The 12697-nt window shown below is 41.7% G+C and overlaps 1 protein-coding gene across 1 annotated transcript in view; it reads left to right on the plus strand.

Moving 5' to 3' along the window:
- The window catches only part of OXSR1 (oxidative stress responsive kinase 1), an 84798-nt gene extending 72486 nt beyond the window's left edge, over positions 1-12312 (plus strand). Inside the window, exons 12-18 of the mRNA XM_030446080.1 lie at positions 2557-2592; positions 3753-3908; positions 6406-6479; positions 7414-7466; positions 7888-7956; positions 8777-8841; positions 9632-12312. Coding sequence (XP_030301940.1) covers positions 2557-2592; positions 3753-3908; positions 6406-6479; positions 7414-7466; positions 7888-7956; positions 8777-8841; positions 9632-9706 — 528 coding nt within the window. The 3' untranslated portion in view covers positions 9707-12312. The remainder of the gene's footprint in view (positions 1-2556; positions 2593-3752; positions 3909-6405; positions 6480-7413; positions 7467-7887; positions 7957-8776; positions 8842-9631) is intronic.
- Positions 12313-12697: the final 385 nt, after the last annotated feature.

The following is a 12697-nucleotide window of genomic DNA, read 5'->3' on the forward strand; positions in this document are numbered from 1 at the left end:
CATGGCCTTGTTTTAAGTATGAAACACAGTCATAGTCCTTCCCCTCCAAGTTTGTAGTTGACCTAGAGAAAGCAGACCAAAGGTTGAATTGTATTGATCTCTTTCCTGTCATTATTCTGGGGCACAGCTGGTGTCATTTAGGGATGTTGAACATAACTGGGAATATGAATTCAATCTGCTCCCAGCTCAGCATACTAGCTCACTTGAGCTAGGATATTCTTTTTATTTTATTTATTTCAGTTTATCTGACTGCTTGAGGTGCTTTCTTCTAGAAGTGTCAGGAGAGGTTTTGTCCTGCTGCCCTCTCTAGGGTGGAGTTAAAATATAGGGCCTGTGCTTATGGCTGATGTTGGAAACACTCGGGGCCTGGTTCTGCCCCCTTGATTACACTGATGTCAATTAGTCCCAGAAAATGTTACAGCATCCCTGAAATCACAGGGATTTGTTTAGCACTTGAAAACCCTTCAAAAAACACTTCCCCCTCTCCCAGAATACACACAAGAACTCCAAACCCAGGGTAACCCCCAGAAACACAGAGGTGTAATGCATAATGATTAACTAAGATTACATTAAATATCCAGATTGTAGTCTTTCCCATTAGGCAGCAGTGTGTATTCAGACTGTAATGGCTTTGCCTGTTCCCTGGTCACTACAAGAGGTAGATTAATGTGGACTGTGTTTTAATAGTTTTGGAACTGAATAAGTGAGACAATGGAGGATTTTTTTTTTTTTAGAGGCAGCTTTTCAGTATGAAAGGGAAAAAAGTAGTATTGGTTTGAAGCATGATTATTGATTAACCATCAATATATAAGTAATAACTGACATGCTGGCTTCAATGTTACCTTTTGGATGGAAAGATTTACCAAACTTCTTTCCTCTCTGTTTTTTAAACCTTGAAGTCAAATTAGAGCAATTGTGCTGTGTGGGCTCTTAAATCATTCACCTTCCCTTGCTCAATGCATCCATGCAGTGGCATGCAGCGTGGTCACGTTTCACTGCTTCCTCACAGCATCTCTGATTACACAAGCAAAAGTTAGAACTAATACATTTTAGCACATCCCCAAGGTCATCCATTTGTGCCTTAATCAGGTAGACATCTTACAATGTTTATCCTGTTTCCTTTCTGTCTTTCCTTAGTTTACTTCTGTTGGCCATTTATCTGGGTTTGTTGTTAGCTGTAGGGCAGGGCCAGCTTTTCCATTCTTGTCTGTACAGTGTCTTTCACACTGATCTTTCAGACAAGCTCCTTTTGAGTGATTCCTTGAGGCATCCAGGTGCTTCTGGATGTGAGCCTTGTGCCTGAAAGAATGGAGCTGCAGATGTGGAGCATGGCTTGTATCTCTAGGAGCAATACCACGTTTTACATCCTGCCTGCTACCTGTCAAGTGAAGGATCAACAGAGTGAGATGGATTTCAGCCTTTACCTTCCCAGCTGCATGACTTTCTTCCTCATCCTGTTCACACACAGTCACTGTGAAGGAGCTGTTCTTCTTTTCCTGGCCAGAGGGTTTTTTGCAACTTGCTGTTCTGAGAATAAAAGCTTTTACTTTCTCTCCTGAGAAGCCTCAGGGTCCTGTGTTACAAATGGCTCTGATCTGCATTGGTCAGTGTATAAACTGGCTCAGGATGCGATATTTGCATGTTGAGACTTCAGTTTTTCTGTCACATTTATACTGTCTTAATCACAACCTGTCTTTTAGACTGTTGAAGGAACATTTATTTTATTAATCCCAGCATGGACCAAGCTGTCCCACCTGTCTCCAGAGGGTAATTAGACCTGTTAGAAGTGAAAGCTGCAGGCTCTCTTAATTGCAGGACTTTCCAGGAATATTTGGCAATTCCTTCCTGCTCTGTGGAATAGCTAATGTATGTTTCCTTTATGTTACTGATAAGCAAAGACTTCTCACATTGCTGTAAATATGCTTTTCCCTCTTCCACTGATCTCTTTATATCTCTGCTGAATTTGGGTAGAGCTGTCAATTTTCTGCTTTCTCTCATGGAGAGTATGGCATAGGGCAGAGTCCAATGGCAAGGAGAGCAGGCATGAGATTTCATTCTATAATGCAGCACATGTAAGCCTGTTTTGTTTTTTTTTTCTTGTATGGTTTAAGCAAGTTGGTTTGCAAACCCTAAGTTTATTACGGGGTTGTGTTCTGGCACAGTTTAGCAAGGCAGACTTTGTGTGGCTTATCTTCTGCAAGGTTTGGGTAGCTGAAAATGGATTTTGCCATTCTGATGCACAAGTTATTTGATTCAGTCTGAAGGATCTTCAGCACTACTGGATTTTGCTATTGGTTAGTGATGATAGCAGCTTAGGGTATTGTGTGGCACTGTAAACACCAACTGCAGGTTCTGAAACATGATTCTGTTTCTGGGTTGTATGATATGATTAGGTTGCCAACAAACTGTGGGGTGTCTCTTTTATTGTACTTATTAATATACAAAATATGAAAGCAATTATGTAGATTTCTTATGTTCAGTATGGTTCTGACAAGTCTATCTCATCAATAAGTTTCAATTTGTCCAGGTAATGACAGGTTTTTTTCTGTTTTTCAGTCTCCTAGAGTGAAAGAACCTGTACAGAATTCCGAGGTAAGTTTTAATTACAAATTATATCACTTCCCAAAATGGTGACTCCTAGTTATTGCTGTTTTTGCAAGGAATGTGTTTTCATTAGCCTTTGAAAACAATACTGCATGAAGTAGAAGCTGGTATCTAGCTGAGCTCTGCTTGAAAACACTCTCTAAAAGGAATCATTAGCTATGTAACACTAGGAGGTCTTTCTGAGGTAAGTTTGGTGTATCTCTCTTTTCAACTTTACTTGCTATGGCAAAAGTCTGTTTGTTATAAGATAATGAATTGGCTACAAGAGCAATCTAAGCAAAACAACTGTTCTGATTTCCTCATTAAAAAAAACCCCAACAGAACACAATTTAAAATATCTGCTTTGCATAGGCTAATTTACTGATTTGGAACCTATGCTCAGAACTGTGAAATAAATCTGTAGTAGTATTTTAAAGCAAATGAAACTTCCATGGCAATTTATAATCTCCCTTCACTTCCTGTTTTTTCCCACATTAGGAATATTTGTGTATCTTACCTTGCAGTGACAGAGAATGCTTATCTTGCAGAGACAGTGCTAGGTCTGTCTTTTCCCTACCTGTGTGGAAAGATATAAACAGATCTGTCTACTAGAAATTTCTCTTGGGTTAAACTGTCTTGTTCTTCCTTCATCTGTTTCCATGGATTGATTATAAAGAGAGAGACCTTAAGAAGGTTGCAGTTCTGGCATTATGATTGCACATGAACTGTACTCAGAGCTGGAAACCAGAATCCCTTTGGGATTAATTTCCCCGTTTTGTTACATTCCTTAAGGTATATAGTGAGATTTGGAGGTCTGCTGCTCAGGTTTTCAATATTCAAGATAATTTATATTTCCAGCAGTTTAACAGTTAGTTGGAGGGCACACTGAAGGAATGCATGAAGCTTACAGTGTCAAAATTAGTTTCTGTTCTCAATTAGGCAACAGAGAAAAGATTCAACTGTCATTAAAGCTCTTTTACCTCAACCTCAAATCAATTGCATTTTTTTAATTGCAAGGGACTAACTTTAAGCTTAATCCTAAGCAGTGTTCTCTTTTTTTTTTTTTTTTTTTTAACAATTTAGGTGGCAGGCAGACACTTTTCTGAAAGTTGTTGCTTGAGTGAGAACTCAGAGTTCCCTTTTTTATTAAATTGCCTTTTTGCTTGCAGCTATTCCCATCAACTGAGCCTACAGGTCCTTCACTCAATGCTCCAGCACAGGCACCTACTCAACTACCTCAGGCTGCAGGACAGGTACCTGCACAACCTCAACCTGCTGTACCTCCACCTAGTCAGGCTCCTCCAGCAGCCCCAGCAGCAGCCCAGGTAAGACCAGAGTTGCCGTGTACCACCTTTCAGCTTTGCACTTCACCATTCTGTTCAAGAAGTGCTAAAAGGACACAAAACCTTGAGAGCTGCTTGTCTGGAGTTGCAGTAGTGCTGCTGTTTGTGCACAAGTGACACAAGCTGGCCTGGTGGTTTGCAAAAGAAATAGTTGTAGGCTCAGCAGTTTTCTTTTCTTACTCTGTGGAGGAGCAGTGGTTTTTATGCTCTTCAGGGTGTGGACTCTTGTCAGGGGGCAAGGTTAAAGGTAAGAAAAAAGCAGAATCTCATTTAAGTGGCTGCTGTTTGTTCCTGGTATTTAAGGTGCAGTGTAAACAGGCTCTGACTGTGCATCTCAGCATCCCTGGCATCTATGGCATAAATGTGGAGAGAAACATGAAAGGAAGAAGCTCGAAAGTGCAGGTTATCCAGACTTGAGAGACAGGAGATCTAGTTTAAAAGTGTCCTTGCAGCAGGAAAATGTGGATAAACTTCATCTTTGGGAAACTGAATCTTGTGGTGCTTTCACACATCTCCATTTCAAGAAAGGGCAGAGTGGTCCTTTGAGAAGTACAGAGAATGTGAAAGCTTGACAAGTTTGTGTTTAATATGTAGCTGTGTCACCCTGAAATGTAGAATTTAGGTCAGATAGGCAGGCACAGCAAAGTCAGGAAAGAGCTCTGACTTGTGTAAAGAAGAGAAAAATGGCCAACCCAAATCATAACTGAGCCGCTTGCAACATGTCTTGTGGTTTGCTGAAGTAAAAAGCACTGCAGAGTTTGCCAGCCTGCTGGATGATGGCACCTTTTTCTGTAAGAGACACTATTGTTCTTATTTGTTGGTGGGGAGAGGCTGTCAGTTTTGGAGAGAACTGAGCTGCCATCACCCTTTGGCAGACTCAAGGGGAAGAGACTTGGCAGTGTTGGTCAGAAAAATAACTCAGGCTTACTCCTTCCTAGAAATGTTATATAATTTTAAAAGAACTTAGAAAGATATGATATTGCTTCCCTGCAGTCAGCTCATGTTCCCTTTTACAAAACTGTTGGAGACAGTGCACTAGTCATTAAATAAAAATAATGAAATTGGGGTCTGACATGTTCTTGGATCCATTAAAAATAAGTTTTAATACTTAAATCAAACCCCTTTGAATCTTTTGAAAAAGGGCCAGTGTTTAATTGCTGAATTTTATGCAGCAGTTGAAACACCAACAGCAGTGAAGGCCAGGACTCTTGGTTTGGTAAAATGAAGTAGCAGTGTTTAGTCTCAGTGGAATGGTTCTGATTTTTTTCACTAGCAGAGTATCTTGCTCCTTGCCACTGGTGCTCAATAGCTTATTTGTTGATAGCTTGTCCTCAGGTGAAGTTCATGTTTTTGTCAGTGTGTTCTTCCTTACAGCTCTTGGTGTCACTGGAGTTCGTTTTTATAGCTCTTTTTGGTCAACAGGTTCTTCTTTACAGCCCTGTGTCGGTGTGGTGTTCTTTGTAGCTCTCCTCCAGTTCTCATAGCTGCATGGTTACTGTTTTGCAGACCTCTGGGCTTCTCTGAACCTTTGTTTGCTTTCAGTGACCTGGTAAAGCTTTCTACTTCAGCAGAAACAAGGTTATGATAACAAGCCCTGAGCTCCATTGCTGGTGCAAGAGAACCAACTAATGGAGTAAAATCAGTATTTTACTAAGTAATTAAACAAAGGGTTATTTTTTTTCTCTCATGAAAAAGCAGGTGATCTAGATGAAGAACTTGGTCAAGTATTCTAGGCTTAAATTATCATCCCAGTGTTCTGTATGACTTGTTACTGCAGATTTAAAATCCCTACCTCAGCTTGTGCAAGATAACTTGGACAGTAGAAGAATAACCAAACTTTCTCTCTTCTGTTCAATATTTTTTTTTTTGGTGGTGGTTGATTGGACACCTCCTGGATCTTTTGTACTGGAAAGTTGCTGCTGACCCATATAAAATGCTTTGATTACACATTCCAGTAGGTACTCAAAAATAATTTAGAAGTGAAAATGGGCAGCTATAAAATTGCTACAAAATGCTCTTATAGCCTTTGATTTGGAAAAAAAAAAAGTGACACAGTATATGCTAGTCTACCAGTTAAATTATTTCCTAGATACTCTTTGTAACTCTATCTGGGTTTTAAATCAGATGTTTGGGGCAGGGATTAAAACACAAGAGGTCTTGAAGCTGTCATGAATACCCCCATACCTTAAGGTTTTAGGCAAAGCAAACAGGTTGTTTTACATTTACCACTTCTTTTGAAAATGTTGGTATTTCCCAAAGCTCTGTAGCTCTTACTTTTTGTGAGAAAATTGCAGAGAGAACCTCCTGGGTTCGTATTTAAATGTGAAGTTCTTCTGTTTCATTAGTCTGTCTTTGGGGCTGTCGTGTCATAGTTCCAGTGCTGAGTTAAACTTTTATTTGTATTTATAGTTTATCTCTAGTTAATAAACCAGATAAAGGAAGTGTTATTCTCCTTTAAAATTATCTAATCTTATTGCAGGCCCCACCTGCCCCTACTGCAGCTCCGGTACAGGAAGATACAAAAGTCCCTATCAGCCTTGTACTAAGGTTAAGGTAAGGACAGAAAACTGACTTGTTCTGTCTAAGTGAACCTGTGTGGAAAGGGACACTGTAGTGCCTCCTGCCATCCTGCCTTTTCATGACAAAGCTGGTGGTGAGATGTTGTGTGTCAGCTTGGATTTCATCCACTCATCCAAAACTGGGACCCAGAAAAAAGTTTCTCATCTACTGTAGTTTGGCAAGAGGTGTAGATTGGAAAAGCTTTTGATGTTTATATAAATATTCCTAAACTCTAATGGGGTGCAAAGGAGGAATTAGCTGTGTTCCCTGAAGGGAATCAGGGATCCAGGTGTTTTGCCTTTGTGCTGCACCATCTCACTGGTCAACTTAATGCCAGTTCTGGGAGTGAAGAGCTTTTACCCTCTTCAGTGCATGGGTTCTTGTTTGTGTCCCTAGAAATAGCCAGGAGAAGGACTGTAAGCTCATTCTGCTGTGACCACACATGACTTCAGTCATTTAAGGAACCTGCCCCTCATCTCTGTGGGCATCTTGGTTGTTGATGGGCATTGAGCTGGGACTTGCTGAGCATTGTCAGTCATTCCTGAACAGCTGCATAATGTGTGTACATCTGCAGTCAGTGCTTCCTTCCTCTGAAAGATGTGCTCCAAGGACCTCTCTGCTGACAGACAGGAGTTGCTGAATCATGAAACAACATGACCTTAGACCAGAGAGCTGGCACTCACTCACTCACCTCACTCACCCTGCATTTCAGCCCATTCAACCTCTTCCAGGTTGAGAGGCAGACCAAATGCTTCCAGATACCCCCCCTCAACTAATTGGTTTTTGCCCTTTAAGGGGAAAGGGTGCAATGAATTCAATTCAGAGATTATTCAGTGACAGTACTTTTGGGGAGGGAACCCATCAGTGCAATGAGATGGTCTGTTCTAGGAAAAATTCTATTCTATAAAAAATTCTCTTCTTTCCACAGGAATTCAAAAAAAGAGCTCAATGATATTCGATTTGAATTTACCCCAGGGAGAGGTGAGCTGGTGGGAAACTCCAGTGTGTGAAGGTGGTTTTGGTGACTGGGAACTTGTGTGTTTGGTGTTGTGCAGTTGTGTGTGTGGTGACTCTGTACAAACATCAGTCCACAGTCCCTTCCTAAAGAGGTTTCTAGCACTTGCCTCAGGGCTGGGCTGATCAGTAGCTCTTGGGACACTGCTGGTGAGAAGACTCTTCTTGTAAAACTGTCATGGATGTGACCAAAGTGTGCAGCTCTTTGGACTCCAGAGCAGGGTTTGATGGCATGGCTTGGAGCTGTCTGATTGTGCCTGATACCTGTCTTGTGTAAAGGAATTTTGCTGCTTGGTTTGTTGAAGCTCTGTAAGGTTTCTGTGTGATGCCTTCATCAGTTGGACAACTTCTGTTAAGTAGTGATTGGTTTTGGGTTTCTCCCCGACAGATACTGCTGATGGTGTGTCTCAAGAACTCATTTCAGCAGGTCTTGTTGATGGCAGGGATCTGGTAATAGGTAATATTCTTTTCTGCTCTAACCATTTCAGTCTTTTTGGGGTGGTTTGTTTTTTTTTTTTGGTGTGTTTAAGATGACCTCGTTAGTGGCTGCTAGGTGAGTTTTCTGTGGCCTTGGTTCTGGTGGCAGTTCTGTGCCATTTCATTTAGGCAATCTTCAGTCTACAAAAATATGATCTAGCTGGAAACATAGGAAGCAAATGTTCCTTGTAATGCATAAAGAGGGCTAATCAGTGCAATAGCTAAATCATTCTCATCTGACACATGCACACTGCCAAATTGCTGCACAAGCCTGTACTGCTCGCAGGTTCTGTGCAAGAGAGGTCTGGAACTGGAACCAGAACCAGCCAGGGTTTTTTTTTTTGTTTGAAGTAGGGCTGGGGAAGGAAGTGTGCATGAAGGCAGCAACCTCTAGCAACAGTTTTCTCAATAAAGGTGTCCTGTGCAGCAGGTGAGATTTTTAAACTGTCAGCAAAGCCCCTGCTGCAAGTAAAACTGTTCCTTCTACATCTGGAGAGGCTGCTGGTGCAAAATTACCTAGATGTTGAGATGCAGTGGGGCAGTTTATTGCTACTGGTTCCACCACTTCCAGAAAAGATTACATCAGAAAAAAGCAGCACAATAACGAATTACAGCCTTTTCACAGTTTAAAGCTTTAGATTTAAGTAGATTGAGTCTAATTGAGTCCTAAACTTTTTTATCATTTAAAAAGAGTTCTGAGTTTGCTGAGTTAATAGCAAGAGGTCTAATGAGTTTGAGATGTTTTTCTCTAGCCTGTCCTAATATTTGCCCATTTTCTTTGTGTCTGTATGTGATTTCAGTTGCAGCTAATTTGCAGAAAATTGTGGAAGAGCCCCAAGCAAACAGATCCGTCACTTTCAAACTGGTATTTATCCCTGTTCCCTAATTAAATGAGTTGTCACTTGCAAAGAGACAAAGCTTTCCCAAAGTTTCCTGCTGGTTGCCTAAAAGAAGGCAATGCAGGCTCCCTGCTTGTGTCCTCTGAGCAGCACCTGGGTGAAATAGCTGTGTGAGATGATGCGCTAACACAGAGATTCCCTTAACATCTCTAATCAGAATATAAAAATCTTAGGGCATTTTCTGGGCTTGGAGTGTACACTTGTCTGGAAAGGACAGAAATAGTTCAGGCAGGTTAAGCGGGCTAAGAAGTGCCATCTCCTCCTTTTTGGGTGGAGGGTGGGGAGGAACTATAAAGAGAAGGAGGGGGGGGGAATAATAGAAGAGGGCAAAAGCAAGGCAAAACTAAGAAGGTAAGCTAGGGGAGGAGAAAACTGCAGATAAATCTTTCAGAGGTAGTTATAGTGGCAAAGCAAAGGTGTTACCAGTTTATTGTCAGAGAAGCAGTAAGTGCCATTGGGTTGGACTCCTTACAGAAAGACTTTTCACTTTTTTTGACCTAGTTAGCACATGTAGTCCTAGTCAGAGCAGACATTGGCCAAACTTCAGTCCCAGCCCTTCCTAGCTTCAAAGAAAAAGTCAAAAAGAAACAAAACTCTCAGTTATAACTTTGAGGGTAGTACCAGCAAATGGGTAAAGCTGTCCTGTGACTGGTCCCTCCCCAGGCCATGTCTGATACAGTTTGTGAGATGTAGCATGGTCTGTATCTGAGGGTAGAGCCTGTGTTGCTATTGGCATCTCTGTTCCTTGTGTTTCAGGCATCTGGTGTTGAAGGCTCAGATATTCCTGACGATGGCAAACTGATAGGATTTGCACAGCTCAGCATCAGCTAAACAATGGTCCCAGGAGATGTTTCCCAACTGAGAACCCACATGTGCATATTCGTAATGCTTCTGTTAGCCTAAAAAACAAAACAACAAAACAAAACAACCACTACTGCCAAAGAATTGAACTACAGCCCCCTTCCTAGAAGCTTTAACATTTTCCTTCATAGGATCACAAACCTTCCTGAAGTTACCGATGGCGTTTACACCTTTTGTAAACAACTCTCATGTTTTTGTATCTGTCATCTCAAACATGCAGATCCAACACATCATTGCCTGCATGTTCATTTTATTATTGCCTTACTTTAAAGAAAAATACTACTGAGTACGAAGCAGGGGGTTCCACTGCTCTGATGATCTTGCCTAAATGTTTGCTTACATGTGGTTTCATTTTTTTTTTTCACTTGCTATTTTTGCACAAGTTTTAATACTGAACAGATCTTTTTTTGTTCTTCACCTGCTTCTCCTTCTATCTGAAACACCCATGTACATGTTGTTTGGGTCACCTGGAGTGCTGAGAAATCTGCTTCTCCTTCAGCTGTGTTTTTTAAAACTGCTGGTTTGAATGCTTGCACCTGAGAAAGCAAGCAAAGTCTTAACCCATGGGAGGGAGAGCTGCCTTCCCTTGTGTTTGTGTTTTTGACAAGTTCCTTCACTTTGAAGTGTTAGAAGTCAGCTTCCCTTTGTAAACTGCCTTAATTTTTTTTTTTTCTTTTTTAAAAACTATTTTGGTTCTCTCCACATGAGTGCCAGGCCTGGCATGAGGGCTGAACCTTTTTAATTTCCACGAGACAGTCCTTCCTCAAAAATGTCTTTCATTCTGCATCTTAGATGTAGTCTGGTTCTTGAAGCAGACCACTGAGGCTTTGCTGCCTGGAAACTGATGATCACCAGAACCTTCATGGTCAGAGGGAAAGAGAAGAGATCTGTGTCACTCTGCGGTCAGACAAGATGCACTTCAAACTGTTCCTGAACCCCAGTCTGTTCTGCCTGGCTGCCTGAGTCCTCCCGACCTCTTTCCCAGTCCTTTGCAACCTGGTACCCCTGGAACCATCCCTGTCGTGTTCTACAGCAATAAAGAATCACCAGTAGAGTGGTGGTACCGGGCAGGTGAGCGCCGGGCCGGGTCCCTCCTGCACTGATCACTTGGGTCGGTCCAAGCCTCGACGTTTGATCAGGATGTCACTGCAAGCCTGTCACACACCTCCCCAGCTTTCGTTTCTATGTGGTGTTGAGTTTGAGTTTCTACATGAATAATATAAATTATACTCTGCGTTTGGTAAGAGACACTCGTAATGCAATATGTGAATAATAAATGGTGTTGATTTTTTGGTTTTTCTTTTTTTTTTTCTTTTTTTTCTCTCCCCTGCTGTTTCACAGTTGGCCTTTGTAACTGCTATTGGCTCTGGAGTGTTTTCTACACAGAAATTGTAAGCCTGTAATTTAACACACAGATGGAAACGTGTTTGGTTTCCATCAGCCACAAACAATGCAGAAACAGAGTGTTAAAGCAGAATAACTGGGTTCAATTAGGACTTTTTTTTTTTTCATTTCCAAGTCTCCAGATGAACAATCTGTATTTATATTTTGATCATTATGAGCAGCTGTGGAAGCTTCCTGAGTTGTGCATATTCTTTTGATACCACCCTTGTTGCTTTCAGCCTCTAGGTGGATATTGGATGTGTCCCCATGGGTGGTGAGTGTGAAGGAGAGGGAGAAGAGAGAATTTTGGAGCAAGAGCATCCCAGGGTGCTGAACAGACACTCAGGAGCCCAGGAAGCAGGTGCCCAATACCAGGGAGTTGGTGGTGGCTGGGTTTGGCCAAATGTGTTCATGCCATGTGCATGTGGCACCTCTGGCACTTTCTCCTGTTGTCTGACACAAAGTGCTCCCTGTGGCTTCCCCCCCCTGAGCTTCTTGGCTTGGGAAGAGCTAAATGCCACCTCAGTTTTCATGTCACCCTGTGGTCACTAGAGATATACTGGACACCCTTTAGCATACAGTGACAAGGTACTCTTGGTACAGTATTTTCCCTCTGCCTGCATGCTGTGGGGATCTCCTTGTTCATTTGTGCACTGGTGCTGAGAAAGATAGGACTCAAACTGCTCAAATGGGACAATGCAACATCTATTTATTAAGTTATTCCCCACCTTCCCAAAGCCAGGACTTGGAGAGCTTAAGCTCGCACTGATCCAAGGCTCCTTAGTTCCTTAGTGGAGAAAACAAGTAAGGAAGAAACTGTTTTTTGCTCTGTAGATCTCCAGATGTTTTGGGTAGGGATCCAAAATATTTACTTGGGCTATTACAGTGCTAGAAAACTGTCTTTTCAGATGTTGTTCCAGTAAGTGCCAATGCTGTTCATAATTGTTTCCCAGTGTCATGAAGAATTTGGTTTCTGTGCAAATTTCTCATCTGAACCTGAAGCAGGTGGTAATTTTTAGTTCCTACTTTTAAGGACAATACTCTGTTAATGAAAACGGATCCTCTTCACAACTTTGGTGTATTGTAGATTATAATGAAAGATGTAAAATATTCAGGCTTTTTTTCCTTTTTTGGACTTTGTATTTTACTGCATGTCTCTAATTTTTAATCAATAAAGAACAAATTGTCCATTAGCATGTGTTTGGTGTCTGGTTCACATGTCATTGGGTTGGATGGTGTTGATGATGTTTGTCTGAGTGAGTGGTGGTTGCAGCCCTGGGGGGTTTCTGTTTGGGAAGGAGGTGAGGAAGGGGCGGGGATCCTTTGCAGGAATTATGTGCAGAAATGGAGCACTTGGATGGCACTTGGGGTTGTACCCTGAGTGCTTACCTCCAGTTGAAAAGTTTTCTCCTAGATCCACATGTTTTGTCCAGCTAGGGCTAAACTTCACCTGTCCAGGAACAGCTCAGGGTGGCTGGGATAGAGTGGGATGATTTATAGCCTGAGAAGTGTTTGGAGCTTGAACTCTGCTCCCTCCTCTCTATCTCCACAACACTTCTTTCTGAATTTGGAACTTCA

Source organism: Calypte anna, chromosome 2 (assembly GCF_003957555.1).
Source record: "Calypte anna isolate BGI_N300 chromosome 2, bCalAnn1_v1.p, whole genome shotgun sequence".
NCBI classification, from domain to species: Eukaryota; Metazoa; Chordata; class Aves; order Apodiformes; family Trochilidae; genus Calypte; species Calypte anna.